This window comes from Panthera onca, chromosome D3 (genome assembly GCF_046562875.1).
Source record: "Panthera onca isolate mPanOnc1 chromosome D3, mPanOnc1 haplotype 2, whole genome shotgun sequence".
NCBI classification, from domain to species: Eukaryota; Metazoa; Chordata; class Mammalia; order Carnivora; family Felidae; genus Panthera; species Panthera onca.
Genome location: NC_138350.1, coordinates 28,911,122 through 28,937,909, shown reverse-complemented (window position 1 = coordinate 28,937,909; position 26,788 = coordinate 28,911,122). Strand labels below are relative to the sequence as shown.

The 26,788-nt window shown below is 46.3% G+C and overlaps 2 protein-coding genes across 7 annotated transcripts in view; one reads left to right on the top strand and one right to left on the bottom strand.

Annotated features, from left to right (window-relative positions):
* The first annotated feature begins 1,280 nt into the window (after nt 1–1,280).
* YPEL1 (yippee like 1) lies at nt 1,281–25,485 on the top strand. Of its 5 annotated transcripts, none has more exons than XM_060613096.3 (6): nt 1,281–1,500; nt 5,263–5,330; nt 16,988–17,270; nt 20,059–20,102; nt 21,015–21,123; nt 25,261–25,485. In XM_060613096.3, exons 3-6 carry the CDS (start codon nt 17,154–17,156, stop codon nt 25,456–25,458), a joined length of 468 nt encoding a protein of 155 aa, XP_060469079.1. In that variant the 5' UTR covers nt 1,281–1,500; nt 5,263–5,330; nt 16,988–17,153; the 3' UTR covers nt 25,459–25,485. The 5 variants fall into 5 exon arrangements, with proteins under 5 accessions (XP_060469079.1, XP_081646888.1, XP_060469077.1 ...); XM_081790762.1 differs by having other exon boundaries at nt 5,263–5,456; XM_060613094.3 differs by lacking the exon at nt 5,263–5,330.
* The window catches only part of PPIL2 (peptidylprolyl isomerase like 2), a 31,410-nt gene continuing 29,753 nt past the window's right edge, over nt 25,132–26,788 (bottom strand). The window contains exon 21 of one of the 2 annotated variants that reach the window (XM_060613092.3): nt 25,132–26,607. The gene's annotated coding sequence lies outside the window, so the exon portion shown is untranslated. The remainder of the gene's footprint in view (nt 26,608–26,788) is intronic. The other variant, XM_060613093.3, reaches the window with a different exon arrangement.

Genomic DNA, 26,788 nt, shown 5'->3' with positions numbered 1-26,788 from the left:
ATAAACGTTAAAAAAAAATTAAAAAAAAAAAAAAAAAAAAGAAAAATGCCCCTTCCCAAAGTAGGATGCAAAATTATATAAACTTTAAACCTTGGCTCACATAAAAATCAGGATTTTTTTTTTCCAACAAAGGACTGAGGACAGATATTTGCAGTGGCAAAAAAATAAGTTTTTAAAGACAGTCTAAGGAATCTTGAAAATTCACAAGAAAAAGGAACATCCCCATCCCCACCCCCAGTTGGAAATTAAAGATCTGAAAGGCTTAACAGTTAATGAAGAGATGCCAACACACATGTGACAAACGCATCTTAAAAATGATCATGAGTTCCGACTTTACAGCCACATTTGTAAAAGGAGGGGATTTGGAGAATGGCTAAGTTCTGACAAATGGACGATAAACAGAGACATTCTAAGTACAGTAATCAGATGCACACCCAAAGACCTAGAGAGATCTTTAAAAGATATACTGCATTGCAAAAAAAGAAACAAGATCTAACGCTAACATGTATAAAAATGTTATATACATTGTTACCTCAGCACTTTTTTTTTTAAATTATGTTATTCAAAAAACAATTTATAGAGGAAGGCTGTGGGACCAACAAAATAATGACATGAGAGTCGTTGGGGGACGGAGTGTGGACGTCGAGATGGGACGGGCAGCCTGGGGGGCCAGGACGGCTTCCCGGAGGATGGGGCTTCCTGTCGGGTCCGATTTGGGGGTTCTGGAGCAGAAGAGAGCGAGATACAGTTAGAGGTTCTCAAGTAGAGTGGCTTGGAGAGTTCAGGGCGGGTGGTCGGAGTGGAGGACCCCATATTCTGGGGACCGAGTCTCTGAGTGGTCCAGCCAGGGAAGCCCGGGTCCCGCTCGTGACCAACCCGTGCGCCCTGCTTCGGTCCTGGAAGCCCAGCGTCCCCTCGGCCGTTCCAGGCGAGCGGGGAGACCGAGTGACCCGCAGGTTCCCGAGCGCCCGGGTCCAGACCAGCCCGCGCTTGCGCGCTGAGATCTTCTTTGAGTCTGCCCCGCGCCCCGCCTCGCCTCGCCCGGCGCGGCCCCGCCCCTAAGCTTTGCAATCCTCATAGGCTGGCTCCGAGGCCGCTCTCGGTAGGCCGACCAATGGGAGTGCGTCGCGCCCCGCGGCACGTGCGCCCCCGTCCTGCCCGGCCGGGCGCGAGCTGATCAAGCTCCCGGGCGCCGAGCGCGCGGGGCGGGAACGCGCGGCGCGGGGCGGGGCGCGGGGCGGGGCGCGGGCGCTGCAGCGCGCTGATTGGCCGGCGCCGCGTTCCGAGGCCGTTAACGGCGGCGCGGCCGGGCCGCGGCTCCAAAACAAAGGGCAGGCGGCCCGCGGGGCGGCGGCGGGAGGATGCCTCGCGCCCTGCCGAGGCGCCAACGGCCGCAGCGCGTCCGGGGCCGCGCCGGGGCCGCCTGAGAGCCGAGCCCGCGCTGACCGGGGCCCGGGCCGGATGGGCGCTGCGGGCCGGGGCGCGGACCGCCGAGCGGCCGTGAGTACGGGCGGGCCTGGACGCTGTTGAGCGGGCGGCTACTTTGTGGCGACCCGAGGCTCCTGCGGCTGCGGGCGGGGCCCGGAGGCACCTGTTGGGCGTCCGGGCTGGCGGGCGGGGCGCGAGCGGGCTGCACCTGTGGATGTTTTTGTTCTGATTTGATGTTTTAATTTGCTATTTGGCTCCGTGTTGGAACAGACCACAAAGCCTAATCTTTGATTTTGTCCCCCTGTCTTCCCCCCCCCCCCCGTCTCCTTCCCACTTCGGCCACGAAAAAATTAACAGAATGAATTAGATGCCTGGTGTGTAATAGGCTTGTCCCTCTTTAAAAAAAAAAAAATGTGACCGGTGAGGGAAATGAGGACAAAAGAGGTCTCCTAGGAATGTTTATTAAAGGGGAGGGGGTGTTTTCAAGTTGCCCACATAAAGATCGTGACTAAAATGAATCGTCCTCCGTATCAGTTCCCCGCTTGTGGCACTCGGATTTTACTAAAGCAGAGCTTGCAAAAGCCTTAGCTTGGGAAACCTGCTAAGTAGGGTCCCCCTCCCCCAGGCCTGCCTCTGACATCTTTGATGTCCAGATAATGCGCTGTGTTCCAGGATGGAGGGGTGGGGGTGGGGGAGCTGTAATTTCATTTTGGGTAGATAATGACTTTGGAAGACCCCAGTTTTCCCACCCCCAAGCTTTTTCTGTTCATTTGCATTTTTTCTTCTTTGTAGTCAGAACGTACACACTTTAACCTGTTGTTTCTTTTGCCAAGAATATTCTTCTTTCCACCCACCTCACTCCTAAACTCCTACCCAAGCCTCAAGAGGAGGCTTACCTCCTCTAGGGAACACTTTCAGGTGTTTCATCTGAGCCAGCTGCCCCTCTCCCACACCCATGCACCCTCCAACCTCTGCTCCCATCTAGTAGGTGTGACAAAGGTTTGCTGAGTCCCTGCTCCATGCCAGGAGCTGTGTTTGATGCTGGTTTTGAGTTTAGTAATCCTGCACTTGTTCTCCCCTACTTCTGGCCCTGGGCTCTTGGGTGGCAGTAGTGGCATAATTGAGGAATGCGAATACTGAGGGCTCTCCTAGACTCTTACACCTCCCATGGTTAGAGTGTTTCCTTCTTGTAGGAACCTCTCCACGGTAGGACGGGGGCAAAATCATATCCTACCATGGACCTACAGCACAGGGTCTGGCCTGTATTGGGCACGTAAAAAAAAAACAAACTGATCTTCATTACCAATCTGAATAGTGGCCTCAAAGATTTCATCTTTAAGGAATCTCTGTACCCAACATGGGGCTCAAACTCACAATCCCAAGATCAAGAGTTGCATGCTCCACTGACTGAGCCAGCCAGGTGCCCCAATAACCTTTGCTTTTTAAACAAACTTTTTGTTATGGAATAACTTTAGATTTCCATAAAAGTTGCAAAGATAGTACAGACAGTCCCAATATGCCCCACACCCAGTGTTCCCCATTGTTACTATCCTACAATGCTGTGTTGCATTTGCCAAAATGAACAACTGACATGGATACACCCTTGTAACTGAAGTCCAGACATTAGATCTTTCCGGTTTTGAAGCACTGAAATGTGTAAAGCCCTTTATATTGGGGGCAGTGTTCCTGTAATGCCTATTCTTTGATTCCTGCCCGTTGTCCTGTCTCTCAGTTTCACAAGGACTGCTATGCTGAGGGGCAGGGATGAGCTGGGAGAGGGAATGGGACTGCCAATAGAGTTTTACTGCATTTTTCCAAACCCTCGGGGACTGATAAATGAAAACTAGAATATGAAGAAGCAGTATTCTTAGTTATTCGGTAGCATGTATAACCACGTCAGCCCTATATGAAGTGGCCCTATAACCACTTCAGAGCTGTTCCAATGCGCAAAGCTGGCAAAACCAATACTCAGCTGCTGGAAATGCTTTAAATGCCAAGGTCAGATTGCCAATAGACTCTGCCTGGGTGGATTTAATGCCAGGAAGATATAAAATTGGCATTTCAAGAAGCTACTATGCTAAACTTTAATAACACAAATTCTGTTACCCTTGGAGCCCTGATTAAAACACAGATAAGCAAGGAAACCCCTATTGTTAACTAAGCCCATTGTGGCTATTTATTGCTATCCCTTTCAATTTGTAAGGGCTTGTCTGACTGTGTAATGACATCTGTTCTCTACCTGCTGGGTCTTTGATTTTGCCTTTTCCACATGTTCTGTTAGATCTAAGATACCGGAAGTAACTTCACTAACAACTTACCTACAGTTGTAGAAAATATGAACACTGAAAAAAAAAAAAAAAAACAGCAATAGAAGTGCTTTCAAACCATCCTCTGATGCTCTTCATTTGAGATTCATTTGGTTGTATGTTTGTTAGATCTGCTAATCAGCAAAACCTCTAGGGGGTGGAAATTTTGTCAGGAGGATCTCAGGGGAGGTTGGAGAAAGTTCTGAACAGCCAAGACCCAAGGGCTGAGGGTTCTGGGGACGACAATGCCAGTTGGATTCATAAAAGCAGTCACCATTCCTCCTGTGATAGACACCCTGGGGCACCTGGGAAGGCTGCCTGCTGGTGATAGTAAAATGGAAATCCTGGAGCCAGCCCACTGTCGTCCACACCCAAGAAAGGGCCCCTTAATCTGGCACCTGCAGAGCCTCACAATCAGGACCAGATTCCCTTGGGGCTTATGAGGTGTGGAGACACCCTTGCCAACCCTCTGTCATACTGTAGCAATGACATGACATCTTGTGTAATTCTCTGGACCTCCTTGTGAATCGCAGTTTACCCACAGATAAGGTAACAGCTTGGCTTGAGGTTCCACGGCCACCAAATATGTGGCGTGGTCTGAATTGAGCCCTCTTGTACCTTTGGTTCCCCCCTGCCCCATACCACCGCCCGGCAGCCTGTTTCTTTCCAGACCTCACCTGCTGGCTCCCTCATGGTGCCACACTCTCACCCCTGAGCACTGGCCCACTTCTAATTGCTCTTTGCATCTCTAGTTTTTCTGTCTCTTGCCCCAACACAGGGCATCAAATGTTCGATTATGTTCTTTTTAACTTTTTTTAAAGTTTATTTATTTGGGGGAGGGAGGGGGAGAGAGAGAGAGGGAGACAGAGGATCCAAGCAGGCTCTGTGCTGGTAGCGCAGAGTCCCATGCTGGGGCTCGAACTCACAAACTGCGAGATCATGACCTGAGCCGAAGTCAAGCGCGTAACTGACTGAGCCACTCAGGCACCCCACCCCCCATTATGTTCGTTTTAGTATGCAATTAAATAATTACAGGTTAAGATTCATACTCTCTGTCCTCCCACTTCCGTTGGCATTTGGGTCTAGAGCCCACCCTTTCAAGTGAGAAGGGCAGTGGTGTGTGGATAGTGCCTTGGCCTTTCCCCCTTGTTGATACCAAGGAAACCAGTAGCCCCTGCTAGGATGTGTCCCAACGCCCTGGCTCTGGGGAACTTTGTTACCAGTGGGTGAAATAAAAAAGAAGGTATTCTAAGTTGTTGCAAAAGAAGGGCTCAGTGCGAGCACATTAATCAGTAGTCTGGTGGGAGACAGATGGTGGAGGCAGGACTTGAGGCAGGAGGGAGGAGAAGTGAGGACTGGAGCTTGGAGAGCAGAGGCGCCTAGCCACTGGGTGTTGAAAGAGCCCAGACACCCCTTCCCAGATCCCCCAGAGACGCAGAGCCTGGGGGAGGCCAGAGAGCCAAGGGGGCTTTATTTGGGGGCAGCCAGATAGGCGGTAGGGCTGAAGGAGTCTTCTCATCTCTCCCAGTGGGTCCACTGATCACCAGGCCTGCAGTTCCTGAAATGTGGAGGAAAGCATTTCATCCTGTAATTCAAGTAAGAAGGAAGACTGTATGAAGGGAAGCTGGTTCTGCCAAAGGCAAACTAGACTCATGCTATTGCCCATTGATGTGAATCCTTCCAGGCCTTTCCATGCACGTGCTGTGTGTGTGTGTTTGAACAGTGAGTACATACATTTGGTGTCAAAAATCAAGTTACCAAAAAGCATACAGTGTAAGGGAAGTTGCCTTCCCCCATCCTTCCTACTCCCAGGTGAGGTCCAGCCTTGGAAATGTTTATCAGCGCATTTACCCTTCTCCTTTGGCTAGACTTGAGATGGTTTCTAATGTTTTGTTATTGTTGAAAATATTGTAACAACCTTTATCCAGTTATTTGCACATGTGCATGTCAGTTCTTAGGTAAAATGCCCCAGATGGGCCTGAGGTCTAGGGGTGTGTGCCCAGGAGTGCTGATAGGTGTTACCAGGTGGCTACAACAAGCCCTCAGCAGTGGTGGTATCAACTTTTTAAGTTTTATTTATTTAAGTAATCTCAACATCCCACATGGGGCTTGAACTCACGACCCTGAGATCGAGTCGCATGCTCTTCTGTCTGAGCCAGCCAGGTGCCCTGGTGGTATCTTTTTAAAAAATTTTTGCCCACCTGCTGGGTTGTAAGACATACCAGACTGCCTTTAATTTGCAGTGATGAGTGAAGTTCACACCTGTTCATGTGTCTTCAGGCACAGAGGTCCAGGGCTTGGACTATGGCTTGGAATCCACAGCTTACTAGCTGTGTAACCTTGGCAGATTGGTTAACCTCTCTGGGCCTCAGTTTCCATATCTGCTCAGTGGGACTAATAAGAACAACCCCCCCATCTTTTAGGGTTGCTGCCAGTTCTTTGATTCTCATGAAATCAACAGCTTAAAATAGTGCTGGTTTGGGCTGGGAGTCTCTTCAGAGCCCCTGTGTTTCCTTTTCTGTGATGGATGTTAATGTCCCTGCCACCCACCTGGGGTTCCACTTCCACCATGAACTCTAGCTGAATGCTTTCTCTGCCTGGTGCCTCCCTTCCTCCTCACAGGGGAAGTGGTGGGTTGGGACTGGAGCTTATGTGCCAGGAGCGGTAATACTGGGAGGTAACATGGTGGCACGGATAGTAGAGAGGATGGGTATCCCCAGGTGTGGGGAAGGGAGCCTGCGGCCCTCGGGCAGCCTCCAGTCCATCCTGTAAATGTCAGAGCTGCTTGGTTGGGGCTTTATTTCTCAGTGTTTTTGTCTTTAGAAGTGTGATAATGGCACCATATGGACATGGGCCTGATTCACATTCTCTTAAAATAATTATACATGTTTATTTTAGGAGAGAAATTTCTGAAATCCAGAATATTGTTTTTGCTCTAAGAAATTACCCTGCACAAATACCTTTTGGGGGGATGGTTGCTGCCCTCCAAACCCAAGAGAAACACAGTGTCCTGTAGTAAACGTGATTCACTGAATGCATTTGCCTTTTAGTTACTTCACGGTGGTTCTTAACTTGCCAGTAGATCTGGTTGTACAAGCCCATTTGTACACTGGTTGCCTGAAAACTTGCCCATGATTTCCCCAGTGCCACAGTGGATATCCAGCTTATTTACTTAATTTTTGAGAGAGAGTGAACACACAAGGGGAAAGGAGGGTGGGTACAGAAGATCTGAAGTGGGCTCTTTGCTGAGAGCCGAGAGCCCAATGCAGGTCTCAAACTCATAAACCATGAGATCATGACCTGAGCCTAAGTTGGATGCTTAACCAACTGAGCCACCCAGGCACCCCTGGATATCCAGTTTAAAAGCCAACTGAAAACACAGTGTGACACACCCCTCAGTGACCATGAATCCAGGCCTGGCTGTTTCTCTGCCAGGACACCCTTTGAGGGATGGTGACAGGGGTGGAGGTCAGGACAAAATGGTAAAATGTGTGTGCATGAGACACACTCCTGCTTTTTTTTTTTTTTTTAATTTTTAAAAATGTTTTATTTATTTTTGAGACAGAGCATGAGTGGGGGAGGGGCAGAGAGAGAGGGAGACAGAATCTGAAGCAGGCTCCAGGCTCCAAGCTGTCAGCACAGAGCCTGATGTGGGGCTCGAACCCACGAACTGTGAGACCATGACCTGAGCCGAAGTCAGACACTCAACCAACTGAACCACCCAGGCACCCCCACACTCCTGCCTTTCAAAGGTTGGCCATGAGTGCTGAGCATGGACAAGGCTCAGTAAAGGTGACAGGGCCGTTCCACAGAGGCAGACCTACTGGACGCTGGCAGCTCCTCAGGTAGAGGACACCTGGGGCGGGGGCCGTCCAGTGGAGGCTCACAGTGGAATGGCACACATCCATGCCATCGAGCAGAAAATAAACAGAAAACCCTTGGCAATTTGCCACTTTGAAAGGTGTTGTCCCATACAGAGGGAATTGCACGCGAGCTAAAAGTGAGAGGTTTCCTCCGTTCTTATGAATAAAAGTGAAACAAAAAAGTGTTTTTGTTTTCAAGTAAACTCTACCCCCTGACGTGGGGCTCAAACTCATGACCCCGAGATCAAAGAGTCACATGCTCTGCCCACTGAGCCAGCCAGGCGCCCTGAAATCACTTGTTTCAAGGCTGGAGGGCAGTTTCTGTAGTTCTCCAGTCATGGGGAACAGTGTTTCGGCCACTAAAGGGACAAGACTCCAAATACCTGACCAGCTAGCTTGTGAATAATCTGAGATTCCTGTTTGTCGGCCCCTTCACTGTGTGCTTTTGGAATCTTTTAGAATCAGAGGGAGTCTGAAGAAAGGAAAGAAGGGACAAAACTTAAGCCTCCTTTCAATAAAAAGAGAAAACTCAGGTGAAGATATTAAAACAGACTCAACATGAGTTCGGTAAGAAATAAAGTCAGGAAGCACCTGGCTGGCTTAGTTGGTAGAGCATGCGACTCTTGATCTCAGGGTTGTGAGTTCAGGTGTGGAGCCTACTTAAAAAAAATAAGTCAGAACAGGTTCATTCCTTCCTTATTGGTCATTACTGATGGGTGGGGCATGTGTGTGTGTGGATCGACTTCGTCTATGTGGCCAGTGTGGGACATTGGGTGGGGACACAGGAGATGGAGATGGGCCGGTGCAGGTGGTATCTGAATTGACACTCACCTCTGTGACCTGCCTCTGTGACCTCCCTCAAAGATGGGAGGGATGCCAGGGTTCAAATTCATAGAGTGTCCAGTAGTTTGGGGCAACCGAAAAAACCTGATAAAATGTATTGGGACTAATGTGATATCATGAAAAAGTGAAAGTTTGAGGAATCACTGATCTGGAATATCTCATATAATCAGACTTCTTCAGAACTACCTTAACACTTGGTTGAGAAGACCATATTTTGGAGAAAGAAATGGAGCTTCATTTTGGAGGATAGATGTGTAGGTGTGGATGTGTGTCTCTTGTGTGGAAATTTCCTCCACAATATTCTTTTTTATTTAATGTTTACTTTTTATTTATTTTGAGAGCAAGAGCGAGCGAGTGCGGGCGGGCGCAAGCAGGGGAGGGGCAGACAGGGAGAAAGAGAATCACAAGCAGGCTCCACGCTGTCAGTACAGAACCAGACAAGGGGCTCAATCTCACAAACTGTGAGATCATGACCTGAGCCTAAATCAAGAGTCAGACGCTTAACCAACTGAGCACCTAGGTGCCCCCACAATATTCTTGTAGTTGAGTTTCTCTGTTGGGAAATGGGATGAACCATTAATTTTTGTTTATGGTATGAAATAGGATCCAGCTTTTTCTTTTCCTGTAGATGGGTATCTGTAATGTCCAGCACCATTTTTGGAAACCTCTCTTTCTCAGTGAAGTGTAATACTACTTTGCTATATCTGGTGTTCATCTATGAATAGGTCTGTTTCTGGGCTCTCTTTCGGGTCACATTGACCTGTTTTCCTGTCCTGTGCCCGTGCCTTGATGACCATGGAAAATGGCAGGACTTGGGGCAACTGGGTGGCTCAGAGCCTGGAGCCCACTTCAGACTGTGTGTGTGTCTCTCTCTCTGCCCCTCTCCCACTCACACTCTGTGTCTCGCACTCAAAAATAAACATTATAAAAAGAAGAAAGGAAGGAAGAAAATGGCAGGACTTGCTCTCTGGCAGACTCCGGTAGAGTACATGCTTCCTTTATGCTCTTTAAGAGGGTCCAAGTGTCCTCACTAGTTTTTAAGCTTTTTTTTTTTTTTTTAATATTTATTTTTGAGAGAGAGCAGCAAGAGCACGAGCAGGGGAGTGGCAGAGAGAAAGGGGGACAGAGGATCTGAAGTGGGCTGTCAGCACAGAGCTCAACACGGGGCTCAAACTCATGAACTGAAAGATCATGACCTGAGCTGAAGTCAGACCCTCAACCTACTGAGCCACCCAGGAGCTCCTTGTCTTCACTATTTGACCTTTGACATGATGGGGCTCAGGGTGTACTACCCTAAAATATGTCACCATATTAAATATCTTAAGCTGGAGGAATTTGAGAAAATGGCAGAAGGAGGAAGGTCACTCTGACCTCCCCCTTTGCCTTTATTCCCTGAAACAGGTCATTAAATTCCCATGTGAAAGGTGCCCTTCTGTACCAGGAGAATGGAAATTCTTACCACCAGAGACCAGGAATTTGGGGCAAAGAATTCTGTGTAAACAAACCTTGTTAAACCTACCCCACCTTCCTAATTATTTCTTCACCATGGTCTGCCCCTAGCCCGAACCCCTCTGCCTTGTCAGTTCTTCACAAATAAATGGTTTCTTTGTCTAAAACGTAGAAAAGCTCCCTGCTCCGCTGCTTCTTTGGGTCTTCATTCTTCTGTGAAGGCTCCCAGGTACATGTAAGCATTCAATAAAATTTGTGTGCTTTTCTCCTGCTAATCTGTTTTTGCCAGTTTAATTTTTAGACCCAGCCAGGGACCCCAAGAGGGTTGAGAAAACTTTTCCCTCCCCTACAGACACTTCTAGGAGAAGTTTTAAAATTACATCTCTCTTGCTGGCTCCCTGGCTTGCATATGGGTGCACACACACACACACACACACACACCTCAACACATCTTCCTCGATTTTTATTTGAATTGGATTTAATTTAAAAATTACTTTGGGGCATCTGGATAGCTCAGTCGGTTAGGCATCTGACTCTTGATCTTCACTCAGGTCTTGATCTCAGGGTCATGAGTTTAAGCCCCACACTGGGCTCTGTGCTGGGTGTGAAGCCTGCTTAATTAAAAAAAAAAAAATAGGGGTGCCTATGGCCTGGGTGGCTTAGTAGGTTGAGCATCCAACTCTTGGCTTTGGCCCAGGTCATGATCTCCTGGTTCGTGGGATCAAGCCCCACTTTGGGCTCTGCGCTGACAGCACTGAGCCTGCTTGGGATTCTCTCCACCCCTCCCTCTGCCCCTTCCCCGCTTGCATGTGTGTGTGCACTCTCAAAATAAATACAACTTTGAAAATAATAAAAATTACTTTGAGGAGAATTCATATGTTTATAATATCTTCCAGTCCTGATCTTGGTGTATCTCTCCATTTATTAAGGTATTCCTTATTGTCCCTCAAAGTTGTATACTATTCTTGTAAAGGTGTTTCAGATCTTTGAATTTATTCTTACTTTGTGTTGTTACACTGTTGTAGAAGTGTATATTTTCCATTCTAATCTTTATGCCTTCTTGCCTTGCCTTCCCCAGCTGGCTGGGATTTCTGGAAGTGCTGAATGAAAGTGGTGATATGGAGGTTCATTCCTGATCTCAAAAAGAATGTTTTCTAAGTCTGACCATTGAACATGATGTTCACTGTGGGTTTTTTCATCTTTATAGGTATCTTAACAGATATCTATAAAATCTATCTATAACAGGTACCTATAAAATTAACAGATAAGGAAGTTCCCTGATGTCCCTTAGTCTTCATGGAATGTTAAAATTGCGAATGGATGTTAAATTTTGTCAAATGCTTTCTCTGCATCTATTGAGATAAACAGATTGAGGGAACCATAGGCAGTACATTTTATTAACTAAATTTTCTAACGTTAAATGATTTTGTATTCTTGTGATAAAGTCAACCTAATTGTATTTTATTATCCTTTTAAAATAGTATTTGATTCTGTTTGGTAGTATGATTTAGGATGTTTGCATTTTGGCTTATGAGAAGAAAATTATAGTGAATTTTATTCTTTCACTGCCCTGGTCAAGGTTTAGTATCAAGTTAAGCTAGCTGTATTCACTTTGATTTCACTAATGTTAATCAGATCTGAATTCAGGTTTGCTCTTTTCTTCCTGAGTCCTATTTTTCAGTTGTATTTCTTCCAGGAATTTATGTGTGTGGTTTGCATTTTCAAATATATTAAATTGATCACAACATCCATAAATCTCACTCAAAGAAAGTGATATTCCATTTCTATTTCTGCCAGGTTATTGCTTTGATCTGATCTCTCCCCCACTCCCCACCTTCCCTCCAATCATTGGAACAAAGCTTTATCAGTTTTATTAGTCTTTCTGAGAACAAACTTTTGGCTTCATTGAACCTTGTATATCCATGTTTTTCTTGTCTGTTGCATTGAATTTTTTACTATTTCTATATATTTTCTTTAGGTTTCTCTGTCAGTTTTCTAACATCTGAAAGATGGGTGTTTAGTTCATTAATTCCACCTGTCTTATTTTCTAATCTACCTTCTAGAAGATTTTATGTTTCCTTGTAAATACTAGGAAGTACTTACTGTTTAATTCAAAATATCTTCTAATTTTCATTGTCCTTAGACCCATGGGTGTAAAGAAATATGTTCCTTTTTTTCTCTTTGGATTATACTTTTAAAAAAATCAGTATAATTGACATACAATAAATATCTTAGTGGCTTCAAGTGTAAATCATATGGACTGGATAATTTTATATATTATAAAATGATCCCCACCATAAATCTAGCTATCCTCTGTCCCCATACAAAGTTATTACAGAATTACTGACTATATTCTCTATCTGTACATTACATCCCCATGACATCTTTATTTTCTAAATGGAAGTTCCTACCTCTTAATCCCCTTGACCTGTTTTGCCCATTCCCCCAATGCCTGCCCCCTCTGGTAACCAACCATTTGTTTTCTGGATCTGTGAGTCTGTTTTTGTTTTTTCTTTAGATATAAGTGAGATTGTATGGTATTGGTCTTTCTCTGTCCGACTTATTTCACCTAGTGTAGTACTGTTGATGTTGATCCATGTAAGATTTCATGGTGAGATGGTAAGATTTCATTCTTTTTATGGCTGTGTAGTATTCCGTTGTGTATATACACCACATCTTCTTTATCCATTCATCTATCGATGGACACTTGGGCTGCTTCCATTGCTTCCCTTTTCTCCACATCCTCACCAACACTTGTTAATTTTTTGTCTTGTTGATAATAGCCAGTCTGACAGGTGTGAGGTGATAGCTCCTTACAGTTTTGATTTGTATTTCCCTGATGATGAGTGAGTGATGTTGAGTAGCTTTTCACGTGTCTGGTGGCCATTTGTATGTCTTCTGTTGAAGAATGTCTATTAACGTCCTCTGCCCATTTTTTTAAGTAGGCTTCATAGTCAGCATGGGACTCAAACTCATGACCCTGAGATGAAGAGTTGCATGCTCCACCGACTGAGCCAGCCAAGTGCCCTCTTTGCCCATTTTTAAAAAAATTTTTTATATGTTTATTTCTTTTTTGAGAGAGAGACAGAGTGACAGAGCATGAGTAGGGGAGGGACAGAGAGAGAGAGGTACAGAACCTGAAGCAGGCCAGGCTCTGAGCTGTCAGCACAGAGCCTGATGCAGGGCTCAAACTTACAATGAGATGACCTGAGCTGAAGTCGGATGTTTAACTGACTGAGCCACCAAGGCGCCCCCCTCTCCTGCCCATTTTTAATCAGGTTGTTTATTTTTAAGTTGTGTAAGTCCTTTATATATTTTGGTTATTAACCCTTTATCAGATGTATGATTTGTAGATATCTTCTCCCATTGCCTGGGTGGCCTTTTGTTGATGGTTTCCTTTGCTGTGGAAAAGCTTTCCAGTTTGATGTAATCCTATTTGTTTATTTTAGCTTTTATTGCCCTTGCCTAAGGAGACTGGTCCAAAATACATTTTGCTAAGAATGATGTTAAAAAGCTTACTGCCCCTGGTTTCTTCGAGGAGTTTGTTGTTTTCTGGTCTTACATTCAAGTCTTTAATCCATTTTGAATTTATTTTTGTGTATGATGTAAGACAGTGATCCAGTTTCATTTTTGTGCATGTAGCTGCCTGCAGTTTTCCCAAAGACCATTTATTGTATATTCTTGCCTCCCTTGTCACAAATTAATTGACTGTGTGTGTGAGGTTTTTTTCTGGGCTCTTGATTCATTCCATTGATGTATGTGTCTGTTTTTATTTATTTATTTTTTGTATTTTTTAATCTATATTTTTTAATTTAATCTTTTTAATGTTCATATTTGAGAGAGAGAATGTGAGCAGGGGAGGGTCAGGGAGAGAGGGAGATACAGAATCTGAAGCAGGCTCCAGGCTCTGAGCTGTCAGCACAGAGCCCAGCGTGGGGCTCGAACTCATGAACTGCGATATCACACCTGAACTGAAGTTGGAAGCTGAACCGACTGAGCCACCCAGGCACCCCTGTGTGTCTGTTTTTGTGCCAGTACCATACTGTTTTGATTACTGTTCATTTGTAGTATAGTTTGAAATTAAGGACTATGATACCTCCAACTTTGTTCTTCTTTTTCAAGATTGCTTTGGCTGTTCGGGATCTTTTGTGGTTTTATACAAATTTTAGGATTCTTTGTTCTAGTTCTCTGAAAAATGCCGTTGGTATTTTGTTTGGGATTGCATTGAATCTATGGATTGCTTTGGGTAGTATGAGCATTTTAACAATATTCTTCCAGTCCATGAGCACAGAATATCTTTCCATTTATTTGTGTAGAAAGTAGTACATTTCTGAATTTCTAAGCGTATGAAAATTTTCTCTTGTGGTATTTCTTATTGATATCTAAATTTAGTGTTTTGTGGTCAGAGAATATATTGTGTTTTCAATCCTTGGAAGTTGGTTGAGACTTGTGTGTTTGGCTTTTCTGAATGTTTGTGTGCTTTAAATGAATGTGGATTCTGAAGTTCTTAGATACAGTTTTCTCCATGTCTTTTATGTCTAGTTGGTCCATCACATCATGCACATCTTCTGTGTCTATTCATTTGTGTTTGTCTGCTCTGCCAGTCACTGAAAAGAATAAAATAGGAGTATATTTATACTATATATGCTGTATATTAAGTATACTATACATATGTAATAAGTATACCATGTTTATGCTTTATATAATAATCAGTAATCCTACTGTGATTAAAGATTTATCTGTTTCTCCTTACGGTTCTATCAATGTTTGATTTATATATTTTGAGGCTATGTTATTAAGTAGTCAGATTTACACTTTTTTTTAATTTTTATTTTTTTAATTTACATCCAAGTTAGTTGGCATATAGTGCAACAATGATTTCAGGTTTTACTGCTTTATTTTTTTTTAAAGTAATCTCTACACCCAACACAGGGCTGGATCCCACAACCCTAAGATCAAGAGTTGCATGCTCTACAGACTGAGTCAGCCAGGTGCCCTGTCCTTTTGCTGTTTTAGCTACTTTATTGTGAATCACATGCATATAATAAATACACAAAACAGGGGCACATGGGTGGCTTAAGCACCTGACTTCGCTCAGGTCATTATCTCACAGTTCATGGGTTCGAGCCCCGTGTCAGGCTTTGTGCTGGCAGTTCGGAGCCTTGAGCCTGCTTTGGATTCTGTGTCTTCCTTTCTCTGCCCCTCACCCATTCATGCTCTGTCTCTCTGTCTCCCTCTCTCTCTGTCTCTCTCTAAACATTAAAAAAAATTTTTTTTAATACATAAAACAAATATATTGTTAGCAAATAATTATAAACTGTATGTCTGTGTTGCTATCACCCAGGTTCTAGCTTCATCTTTCAACCATTCTGGGTCCTTACGTTTAAGATATGTCTCTTGTAGGGGCGCCTGGGTGGCTCGGTCAGTTAAGCGTCTGACTTCAGCTCGGGTCATGATCTCACAGTTTGTGAGTTCGAGCCCCACGTCAGGCTCTGTGCTGACAGCTCTGAGCCTGGAGCCTGCCTCGGATTCTGAGTCTCTCTCTGTCTCTCTCTTTCTCTGCCCCTCCCCCACTTGCACTCTCTTTCAAAATAAATAAATAACTTAAAAAAATATATATGTCTCTTGTAAATTGCATCTTAGATGAATTTTGTCTTCTATCCAGTCTGACACCTTAAACTACCATTTAGCTTGATGTGGGGCTTGATCCTACAACTGAGATTATGACTTAAGCTGAAATCAAGAGTCGGATGCTCAGCCGACTGAGCCACCCAGGTGCACCTACTGTCCTATCTTTTTAAAGCTGTACAAAACGACACTGCTGTTCTTTTACTCACCTATTTACCATCTTCTTTATTCACCATTCCTTTTTTTAGACTCTGACGTTTAGGTAGTATTGTTTTTCTTCTGTCTGAAGCACACACATCCTTGTACTTCCTTTAGTGGTATTTTGCTGAAGTCAACCTTTATAGTTTTCTGATAATGTCATTCCGGAATTCTTGAAAGATATTTTCACTGGATATAGAACTCTGGAATAGCCAGATATTATCTTTCAGGACCTTAAAGTTACCTTTCCTGACTACCCTCTGGATTCTGTTATTTTACTTGGGAAGTTGTTCTGTTGAAAGGTAGTTTTCCCTCTCCTTCTGGATACTTCTAAGACCTTTATTTCCTTTTCTTTGGTGTTCTGCAGGTGCTCTGCCCCATTTTTCTCCCACTTTACCTTCTATAAATCTAAATATTTTTCTGAGCTTTTACTGTCCTTTTCAAGAAATCAAGCCACATCAATATTGTAAGCGTTTTCCCCTATATTTTCTTCTAGGAGTTTTATAGTTTCCATTCATACATTTAGGTCTTTGATCCATCCTGAGTTAATTTTTTTCACTGTTGTTTTGAGAGGCAGCAAGTAGGGGAGGTGTGTGTGGGGGGGTGGTGACAGAAGATTTGACGTGGGCCCCATGCTGACAGCAGGGAGCCCAATGCAGGGCTTAAACTCGAGAACCATAAGATCATGACCCAAGCCAAAGACACTTAACCGACTATGCCACCCAGGCATCTATTTTTTGAGTCAGTTTTTGTATGCGGTGTTAAATAAGGGTCTAACTTCATTCTTTTGCATGTGAGTATCTAGTTTTCCCAGAACCACTTGTTGAAAAAACTGCCCTTTCCCTAATGAATCATAGCACCCTTGTTTAAAATCATTTGACACTACACAAGGGTTTATTTCTGGACTCATGTAATTTTTTTTTTTAATTTTTATTCATTTTGAGACAGAGCATGAGCAGAGGAGGGGCAGAGAGAGGGAGATATAGAATCTAAAGCAGGCTCCAGGCTCTGAGCTGTTAGCATAGAGCCTGACATGGGACTTGAACCCACAAACCATGAGATCATGACCTAAGCTGAAGTCAGAAGCTTAACTGACCGAGCCACCTAGGTGCCCCGAGGTATTAGTATTCTTTAGGTATAATATTAAAGAATTAGATCTTCCAGTTCTGGCCCCCCCCACCCTATTCCTCAAAACACATACCTCCTGAACATGCCTCCTTGACGTATTTTGTTCCCTCCATAACCCACTACTTTGTCTTGATTCATTGACAGGTTGTGACATTTTTCTCTCGTCCCAGCTGTGTGGACAGTGCCACACGCCCTCCGAACAACAACGGCTCTTGCATGCATATTTCAGTGTCTCTTTTGTCAGAGAGCCCAGCAGAGCCGCGGTTCTTCCGGTGCCAGCCCTGAGCTGAGCGAGGAGTGCCCTGCCGAGATGGTGAAGATGACAAAATCCAAAACTTTCCAAGCTTATCTGCCAAACTGTCACCGAACGTACAGCTGTGTCCACTGCAGAGCCCACCTGGCCAATCATGATGAGCTGATCTCTAAGGCAAGTGGTTTGTGCCCAGAAAATGATGAGATCCCCCTGAGGATGATCAGACCTAATTCGTAGACAAACATTTAACCATTGTGTGACTTTGAGGGTCTGTTGTGTCCGGGAAGTGTAGAGACTCCTGGGCAGCATTGATGAAAGTTTCGTGCATGGTGGAGTGTGACTGCACTGTGAAGTTGGTGTGCTTAGTGTGTTGGTCGTGGTGTTTGTGCAGTGGGTGGGTTTTGGAGGGATAGAAAATCACAAAAAGCAAGAGGAGTAGGTTAGTTTGTCAGAGCAGTAAAGTTAATGTAAAACCAAAACACATCAAAGGAACAAAGGAAGTCTAGCAAATCTGTGGGAAGAGTTTAATAATAAGGGAATTAAGAAATTTTAAAAACTCAGAATGCTTAAGGAGAAAACTAGCCTATCATAGAGGAATGGGGGAAAGAGGATCTTTTTTTTTTTTTTTTTTATGTTTTATTTATTTTGAGAGCGAGAATGCCAAGCAGGTTCTGTGATGTAAGTGCAGATCATGCTGTAAGTGCTATCGTGCTATAAGCACAGATTACGCAAAACTGTGAGATCATGACCTAAGCCGAAATCAAGAGTTGCACGTTTAACCAACTGAGCCACCCGGGCACCCTGAAGAGAGGATCTTTTAGAAAAATCGTCAGGATGGACACTCTGAACAGGGCCATGGCAGCTGCCCTGGGCACTCTGTGTAGGACCAGGAGCAGCCTAGTAGATGAGAAAAGAACAGCCCAATTCCTTATTATTAAGTTGGACCCTTTTTTAGCAGCGTTTGAGGTCTATACTCAACCACTTGTGAACACGTAAAACGATTCAAATGTAGTAGGTGGGAAGTTGTGACCGTTCTCTCCTGCCCATCCTTGCAGGTCACCACCACCTCCCCCCATCCTCACAGGTTTGCCTTCTTGGGCTACGTGAACCTCATGCTCCTTCAAAAACAAAGTCAGGAAGGAAGTTGGGCCTTTCAGGAATCCCTGCTTAAGCTTCGCACTTTAGTCAGTAGGAAGATTGCTTGCCTACTTGTGTTTTAGCTAGGTGATAATGAACGGTTGTCTCATTTCTGTTTATCATCTAAAATAAACACCGTGAAACGAGGCAGAGAGTTCCTGTGCTCTCGCTGCTGTGGCTCCTTTGTCCATTCAGAAGATTCAAGTCAGAAATGCGAGGGCCTCGGTTCCTGGTTTCTTGGGTGCCTTCCAAGGCAGGCTCCGTGTGTGTCACAGTGTCTGAGTTTGTGGAAGGCAGAGCCACTCTGTGACCGCCAGATGGGGCTGTGTGGCTTGGTGACCTCCCTGAGCCATGCCATCTCAGAGGGCATAGGTGTTTGTTGGCATCATCATGGTGTTGGTTCTGAAGCATGCTGGAGGCCCCATCATGGGGTGGGCCAAAAGGAATTTGGGATGCTTCTTTCAACGAGCCCGAAAGACTGTTTTTTTAATTACATTGAAAGTAGAGACCTGCTAGGTGGAAACAGCCGTGACCTTAACTGAGTATCTCAGGATGAAAGTCATGCTGAGAACCTAAATGCACCAAGCACACGATCTGCCAAGAGGCATCAGACCTTGCATTTCAGCTGGTGATACAGGAAACTGCTGCTTTTCCTTCCATACATTGTTAGTCCGTAAGTTACCATGTAGAGCAGAATCCAGTTCATATGAGGACAGAGGTATTGTCTTGACAGGTGTTCACGAGCCTCTGGGGCCATCTTTGTCACTAGTAAGCAATGCCTTGGTCCAGGGGAACTATTCCTGGTACAGGCAGGTCTAGTTGTTAGAAGGCTCTGATTTTATCTGTGGCCCACATCTGGCACACCACCTGTTTTCTGTGAAGTATTATTGGATCACAGCCACATTCGTCTATTTATGTATCACGCCAGAGTAGTTGCAACAGAGGCCGCGTGGCCCCCAAAGCCTAAAATATTTATCAGCTGGCCTCGTTTACGGAAGTTTGTAGGCCCGCACTCTAGTCTGACTTCTATCTAAACCCGAACCTCAGATCTGACCATATCACTGATCCAAACCCTGTTTAAACAAGTAAGGATTTGCAGAGTAGGTGAGAGAATTAGGAAAATTGGTCTACCGAATTGAAGGCTGATAAGGATGTGCAGGAAAACCTATGAGATGATTATTTGTTAAATTGGCCATGATGTAATATTCCTTATTCTAGAAAACCACTTGAAAACTCTTCTTAATCTGAAAGCTGTATATTTCTTTTTTTTTTTTTTTAAGTTTATTTATTTTGGGAGAGAGAGCACACATGTGAGCGAGTAGGGGAGGGACAGAGAAAGGGGGAGAGAGAATCCCAAATAGGCTTCGTGCTATCAACGCACAGCACCACCCCCTCTCCCCGTCCCCCATGCAGGGCTCAAACTCACAAACTGTGAGATCATGACCTGTGTCAAAACCAAGAGTCAGTTGCCCAACGGACTCAGCCACCCAGGCGCCCCTAAAAGCTATATAACTCAGTCCAAACACTGGTAGCCTCAAGCTAGGTTATACCACAGTAACAAAAAGCCCCCAAGTCACAGTGGCTTACCACAAAGGTCTTGCTCCAGTGAAATGTCTGTCCAGGGTCTGGGAGCACTGTGACTCCTGGGTCCTGTGTGGGGTCCAGAGCCCCGGAGGCCTGTGGTAGCCGTTCCTCAGCTTGGCCCTCTACTCACGTTGAGGCCATGACCTGAAAAAGTGTCTCCACCTTTATTCCAAAATGCAAAACTCACCATCCCTTTTCATCTTACCACAACAGACATGTGACAGCTTTTTCTTCTTTGCAGTCTTTTCAGGGAAGTCAGGGACGAGCCTACCTCTTCAATTCTGTGTGAGTACCACTGCCGTTGGCCTGTGGACCTGCTGTGTTCATGGTCACATTACATTTATTGCTTCTGTACATCCGTGCAAACAATAACTCAAAGGCTAGAATGACCAGAGGGTTTTTGAAAAATTTTTATTTTCATTTAAAAAAAATTTTTTAATGTTAATTTTGAAAGAGAGTGCAAGTGAGGGAGGGGTGGAAAGAGAGGGAAACACAGAATCTGAGGCAGGCTCCAGGCTCTGAGCTGTCAGCACAGAGCCTAACGCAAGGGCTTGAACTCACAAACTGGGAGATCATGACCTGAGCCGAAGTCGGATGCTTAACCAACTGAGCCACCCAGGCTCCCCTTTTTATTTTTTTTATTTTGAGAGCAAGAGGGTGCGTACGAGCCAGGGAGAGGGAGAGAAGAGAGAATCTTAAGCAGGCCCTACACTCAGCACGGAGCCTGTCATGGGGCTCGATCCCACAACCTTGGGATCATGACCTGAGCTAAAACCGAAAGTTGGACGCTTAACCAACTGAGCCACTCAAGCACCCCAGGTCAAGTGTTTTTAAGTGATCTTAAAGAATTGTACCCTCCAGTCAGAGTTTCAGGGAAGAGTGTGCTCTTACCTGAGGAACTAGCTCCCACATGGGGTGTGGTCTGTGCCCCATTTGTGGTGGGTTTGAATTTTACTGCGCTATGCACCACAGAACTGTCACCTCCCTAGGAACCTGGCCCATCTTGGAATTCTCCTGGGGAAATGAACAGTTGTTCCTTCTCATACAAGGTGGTGGTGGGCAGGGGGCGGGAAGGTGGGGCATTAAGAAGAAACACTGGTGCCTTTGGTAACCAGCTAGCTGGAGAAATAACCACCTAAGGCGGGAGCCAGGGGAAATGCTCTGGTCTCCAGCGATTTCCTGCCTCCTCCCCTGTAGGGTGAACGTGGGCTGTGGCCCCGCTGAGGAGAGGGTCCTTCTTACTGGCCTGCATGCGGTCGCAGACATCTACTGTGAAAACTGCAAAACCACGCTTGGATGGAAATATGTAAGTAACTGTCTATTCCAACCTCTTGGACACTGCACAGATTACCAGATAAAACACATTACTAACAGACACAAAATTCGCGAAGGAGTAAGCCCTCCCCCTGGAAGTGTCAATCCATGTTTTAAGATAGAAATTCTGAGCCAACTAAAGATAGATGTAATCACATAGGCACACCTGCGCTCCCAGGGCAGGGGTGACAGCCATGCCTCACAGTCCCACCCTGCAGACCTAGGCCCCTGAGGGGCCCCTGGAATGAGGGGAGGGTCCCACCTGTCTGGGGGACGCTCGCCGACTGGCCAGGCCTGCGGTGGCTGCTGACATTACTTAGCAGTAGCGATGGCAAGCAGAACCGTCTGTGGTGCTCAGAAGTTTCCGCCGCGCCCACTGAGGCCTGGCCTCCCCCTGCCCATCAGAGGTTTGGCCTGTGGGCAGCTTCTGCTCCCCCACACTCCCTGCTCCCGTTTTCCCCACCCCTCCTGTCAACTCCCAGATTTGTCCCTCTGGCCTGCACACCTGGTGCCCCCTGGCCATTGAGTGCACGTCCACCCTGGGCTCTGGCATCTGAGAGGCGTGTCTGGGTGTGGCTGGCACCTGCCTTCATGACGTGCTCTTCTGCAGCGATTCTGGTCATCTTGGTCAGGGCCAGCTGCTCTCCCTCTTTCTGTAATTCCTGATTGTTCCTATTCTCTGCATTCCCCATCACACATGGAGATGGGCTTGGTGAGGCCTGCACACACCCCCAGCCCGTTCCGCTCCACCCTCACTGCCCACCCAAGGGCCTTCTCTTCTTCCAACGTCTTGAATGACCTCCAGGGCACTTGGCATAGTTGCCTTCGCTTGCCACTTATCCGCAGTCCCTGCAAGGAGGCTCTGGCTCCTCAGCCTCCCAGACTGCCTCGCACGTGGTAGAGGCTCGGTAGCAAATTTGAATTAGCCTTTCCCTGTGAGTTTATCAGCAACTTCACAACGAGTAGGAGTGGCCTGTCCTGTCCTAGGTGTGCTTGTCACCGAGACAGACCCTGCCCCCCCCCCCCCCCCCCGCCCCGGCCCTGGTCAGTACTGCACACAGATCACCTGGGGAGATTTAATACCATCCACTTATTTTCTTTACCAAGCATGCAGTGAAGCCAAAGTGAAATCGATTCTGTCCTGACACCTTCTTTCTACTTTTTTTTTTCTTTTTCAAGGAACATGCCTTTGAGAGCAGTCAGAAATATAAGGAAGGAAAATTTATTATTGAGCTTGCCCACATGATCAAAGACAATGGTTGGGAGTAAAGTGAAAACTTTGTTCTCTTCTGAATCCTATTTTGTGAAACTGTAAATGTAACGGAAACCTAGGAGCATCCTGGATGACAGTATTTCTTGAACTTTGAACCTTGTAGGCTGGCCTCTCCCAGCTGTTCTGGTGGTAAGGTGTCCCCTCAGCCTCTGTCCTGTTCATGTACATGGCTGTTTCCGAAATGTTTCAATGACCTTTTCTTCTCAAGTTCCAGAGAAAGAATTAACCAACTGATGACTTATCCGTCTAGTTAATACCTTCTTTTAACCTATGCCTTTACGATAGAGTTTGGTTGTGCTCTTTCACGTTTGATAGAAAACCAAACTGAATTTCTGCGGACTACAGGGTTAGGGTCTTTTTAGAGAGCAAGTTCATTCCTCTCTTTTGGAATGAGGGTACTATAGCCCACTTTTTTCCCCTAATTCGTGAAACTACAAATGGACTGTTCCTCTTGCAGATGAACTGTTAAGGCATAGTGCTCATTTAAGAATCTTCCAGAAGCAGCCAATGAATCTATATGCCAAGGGACCTTTTTTTTTTTTTTTAAGCCTTGCTCAAAAACAGAAGACACCACTGATTACATTTTAGATAAGCCATAAATAGAGAAATATGCCTAATGGAACATCTTGTTTATTTAAGCCAACAGCTTCCCTATCTAGAAAGCAAGCATTAGCAAAGGGGTCTGCAGGGGCACGCTATTTAGGCTGCAGTCCGGCAGGGCCCTGGCGGTGGGGCTTCTGCATCAGTTGCTGAGGGTGGGTGGTCCACAGAGTTAGAGTTTAACGCACTGGACCGAGTAAAATCGGATTTCCTTTTCTATTCTGATGTACTTGAAGAAAAAGAATTACTTTTGCATATGAAAGAGGCCAGAATGAGCAGGATAAACTTCCAAACTTGAGATTTGGGAGATTGTTTTAACATTTTTTTCAGGAAAGGTTAAAGTTCTAAGACCTATTTAAACTTTGTAAATGAATATGGGTCTCTTGTGCCCCACTAGTTCTGTCCCTTGAACTGATACAGAAGGGATCTGGGTGGTCTTCTAAGTCCTGTGTCTCAACCATCCACCTGTGCCTCTGCAGGGAGAGGGCACTGTGCAGAATTTTGGCCAATGTTCAGAGCATGGAGGTCAAAAATCATTCCCAAATAAGTTCTGTTTTTCAGTGTTTGAGCCTGACTCCAGCTGCTAGGCCTGGCCAGCAGCTCCAGGGGTCTGGTGGGGCCTCCAGTGTAGCTGGAGACCCCTGAGCCCCCATTGCTGGGGGTGGGGGCAGGAAGAGAGGGCCCAGGGAGGCAGGGAGAGAGAAGGGCAGCGTGCCCAGAGGTTTCTCTGCCGGGCCAATGTCTGAAAGACAAGGTCAGCCCCGTGGCAAATGTGAGCTGGCTGGGAAGGCTGAGAACGGCTTCTAGTCCGGTGGGAGGTCCCTTTCCTCCTTCCAGCCCTCCTGAGCCCCAGAGCCCATGGCCCCCCTGGGTGGTTTTGGCACAGCTGCTCACCTAGTTTCCCTTTTGGCACCGTCTCTCGGGTTAAGCCTTGGAACGTGGGGAAATGGCGCTGCCTTGCTGTGGGTGAGGGCACGGGAGTGCAAGCTAGTGTATACGCATGTCTCCAAGTATCGGAGGCAGATCTCTGTACAGCCTTGTAGGCCTCTGCGTGTACAGGTGCTCCAGCAGGCTGCTGCTTCCTGAGCTGGCGTGCCCCCCCCCCCGCCCCCTCCCCCCCACAGATGTAGGTTGTCCCAGAGCAGCCCCGTGTTTGAGTTCATGTGCAGCTATACAGCCTTCAGGCTCCCAGGGCACAGTCCTGCACGCATGGCACACTCATTGCCACGGTCAGAAACCTGAAGACGCCGCACTTGAGCTGGCACGTGAAGCATGGTCACCTGCAGCTTCGGTCCTTAGTGGCAACTTTGAAAGGACAGAAAGACGCCTTCATTGAGGAGTACTCCTCTTTGAAAACTTCACCTAAACTGACAACTCCCTTCTTGCCTTGGTGCCTCCATGAGCCTCAGTGCTGTGTCTGAGGCTCCAAGAGGATGAGGGAAATGGGGGTCCTGGGGGTGCTGAGGGCAGGGCTCCCGAGCACTTCTCCGTAAGAGCTTCACGTAAACTGAAGAATCTTCTCAAATTCTTCTGACCGAATTTTGTATATACTAAACTTCTATTTAAAGCTTTTATATGTTCTGGGCAAGTTTACTGCTCCTTCGATTTGAGCACTTTGGTTTTTGTATTGTCTTTTGTGATGGCATTGAAACATTTTTACTAGTGGTCTTAGGAGGCCTTGTTTTGTTTTGTTTTGTTGGTAATTGATACCAACAAAAACCCTTACCACTTTTTTTGTTGGTCTTCTGAAAAACCCAAGCTCCTCTTGAAACCAAAAGAACAGACCGTGAGCTGGCTTCAGGGAAGGACATTCACACACGAGACCACAACCAGATGTGCTGGTAAAGTGTTGGAATGTTCCACCCTTTTAAATTCCTAAACAGTAAATATCATCCTGTGACTTTTATTTAAATTATTTAAAATATTTTTTTCCTTGAAGTTTGGGAGGTGATGCCAGGATCATAAATGCATTTAAACTATGTGGTGTTCTCTGGCACAGCACATCTACTCTAAAAGTGTGGTTTAGTTTTGTTGCTGTTTTATATATACATATATATAGTATTTTTATACCTTAACGCTTATTCTTGATGGCATCTGTCAGATATTACGCGAAATCAGAAATGGGAATCTTTTTTCAAAAGTCCTTTAATTTACCTGATGACTTCACCAGGTACTTACAAAATCCAAGTGGTTTTAATACCTAGAAAACTAAGTTCCAAAATGACCTACAGAAATGTAAACCCTCATTTGTCAAAGGTTCTTGGGTGGATCTGCAGCCCAGAGTGGCCTGGCCATGCCTTGGGCCAGGTGCATGTGGTCACTGGGTGCAGCTGGAGGGACGGACCGATGGACAACAGCCTGAAGGTTTGCCCCTTGGAGCAGGACTGCCAAGCTCACGTGCACAAGCCTCCTTCAGCCTCTGCGTCCAGCCCTCTGTCCTCTGTGTCCGTGTGAGGTTCAAAAATAAAGCTTCCAATGTCAGATGTGTCCTTCCCAGTAGCACCTCCTGTTGTGGGCACTGGGGGCCCTGGATTCCCACAGTTCTCATTGTCCATGGCTTCTCCCATGTGGGGTCCTGTTCCTTGAGGTGGAGAGGCAGGTAGTCCTGGGTGTGGGCCAGAGGGGAATGTGGCTGTGACTACCCATGGTCCTTGCTGGGCGGGCCTCAGTGAGTCCACGCATAAGGCAACAGAGCTTTCCCTGCTGCGGCTCCGGTCCCATGTGGGGCCATGCGGCCCACTGTCTCCTAGAGCTCTGTGTCACCGGGCTCCCACCAGTTGGGCTTGTGCACGTAGCCCAAGAACGCCTAACCTGAGCTCACCCCTCCTGAACGCTGAGGGGTTAGGAGCCCTCTGGGACTCCCTCTTCACCCCCACATACCCGGAGTCCACGAGCGACTAGTCAGTGGCCTGCAAGTGCGTTTACATGGCTGTCACTGCATCCAGCCCTCTCCTCCTGGGTGAACCAGACTCTTGGGATACATTTCAGGCACAAACACTGGAGTGTAAGCCCTTCACTAATTGGGAGGGTAGTGGTGAGGAGGTCATGAAGAGGGATGAGGGCCAAAGGCAGAGGCTGAGAGGTCACTCCCTAGAGCCCAGGTCCCTGGTTCCAGCTATGGTCACAGGCAAGGGATTGCAGAGGCACAGGGTGCCTGTGGGGCTCAGCCTTGTTCTCAGCACAGAGGAAAGCTGGTGGCAGGCCTGAAGCAGGATGACCACAGGCTGATGAGCTTTAGGCGGGTGACACAGATATGACCTCTGTGTGGATATGCACAAGGGGCTTGAACAGACGCAGGTGAGAGATAAGGGGCTTAGACCTGGGGTTCAGCATCAGAGATGGAAAAAGAAGAGCCCCCCAGCATGTTCTGGAATTTGAAGTTTGGGTGAGGGGAAGAACCAAGGACAAGCTGGAGAGAGTGGTGGCCTGTGCTGACCTTTAGACCATAGGCCTTAGGAGTGGGTGTGAGGAGTGGACAGCCTTGGGGCCAAAGGAGACAGACAGTGGGAGGCGGCAGCTGTCCCCACCCTTCTGCAGAGGCACTTTGGGAAGGCCGAGGTAGCCGTGTCAAGGTCAGGAGCATGGAAACCAGGCTGGCACAGGCTACGGAATGAAAAAAGGGTGGGCAGGCAAGCAAGTATGTTTTTTAAAAGACGTTTATAGAAAAATAGAGTTAAGGGATTTTTAAGTCTGGAAACGCTGGTGAGGCTGGCCTAGAAGCTCTGGTGCTAGGGCTGGGGGTCAAGTGAGCATGTGGGGAGGCAGGGGGCCAGGGGGCACACCA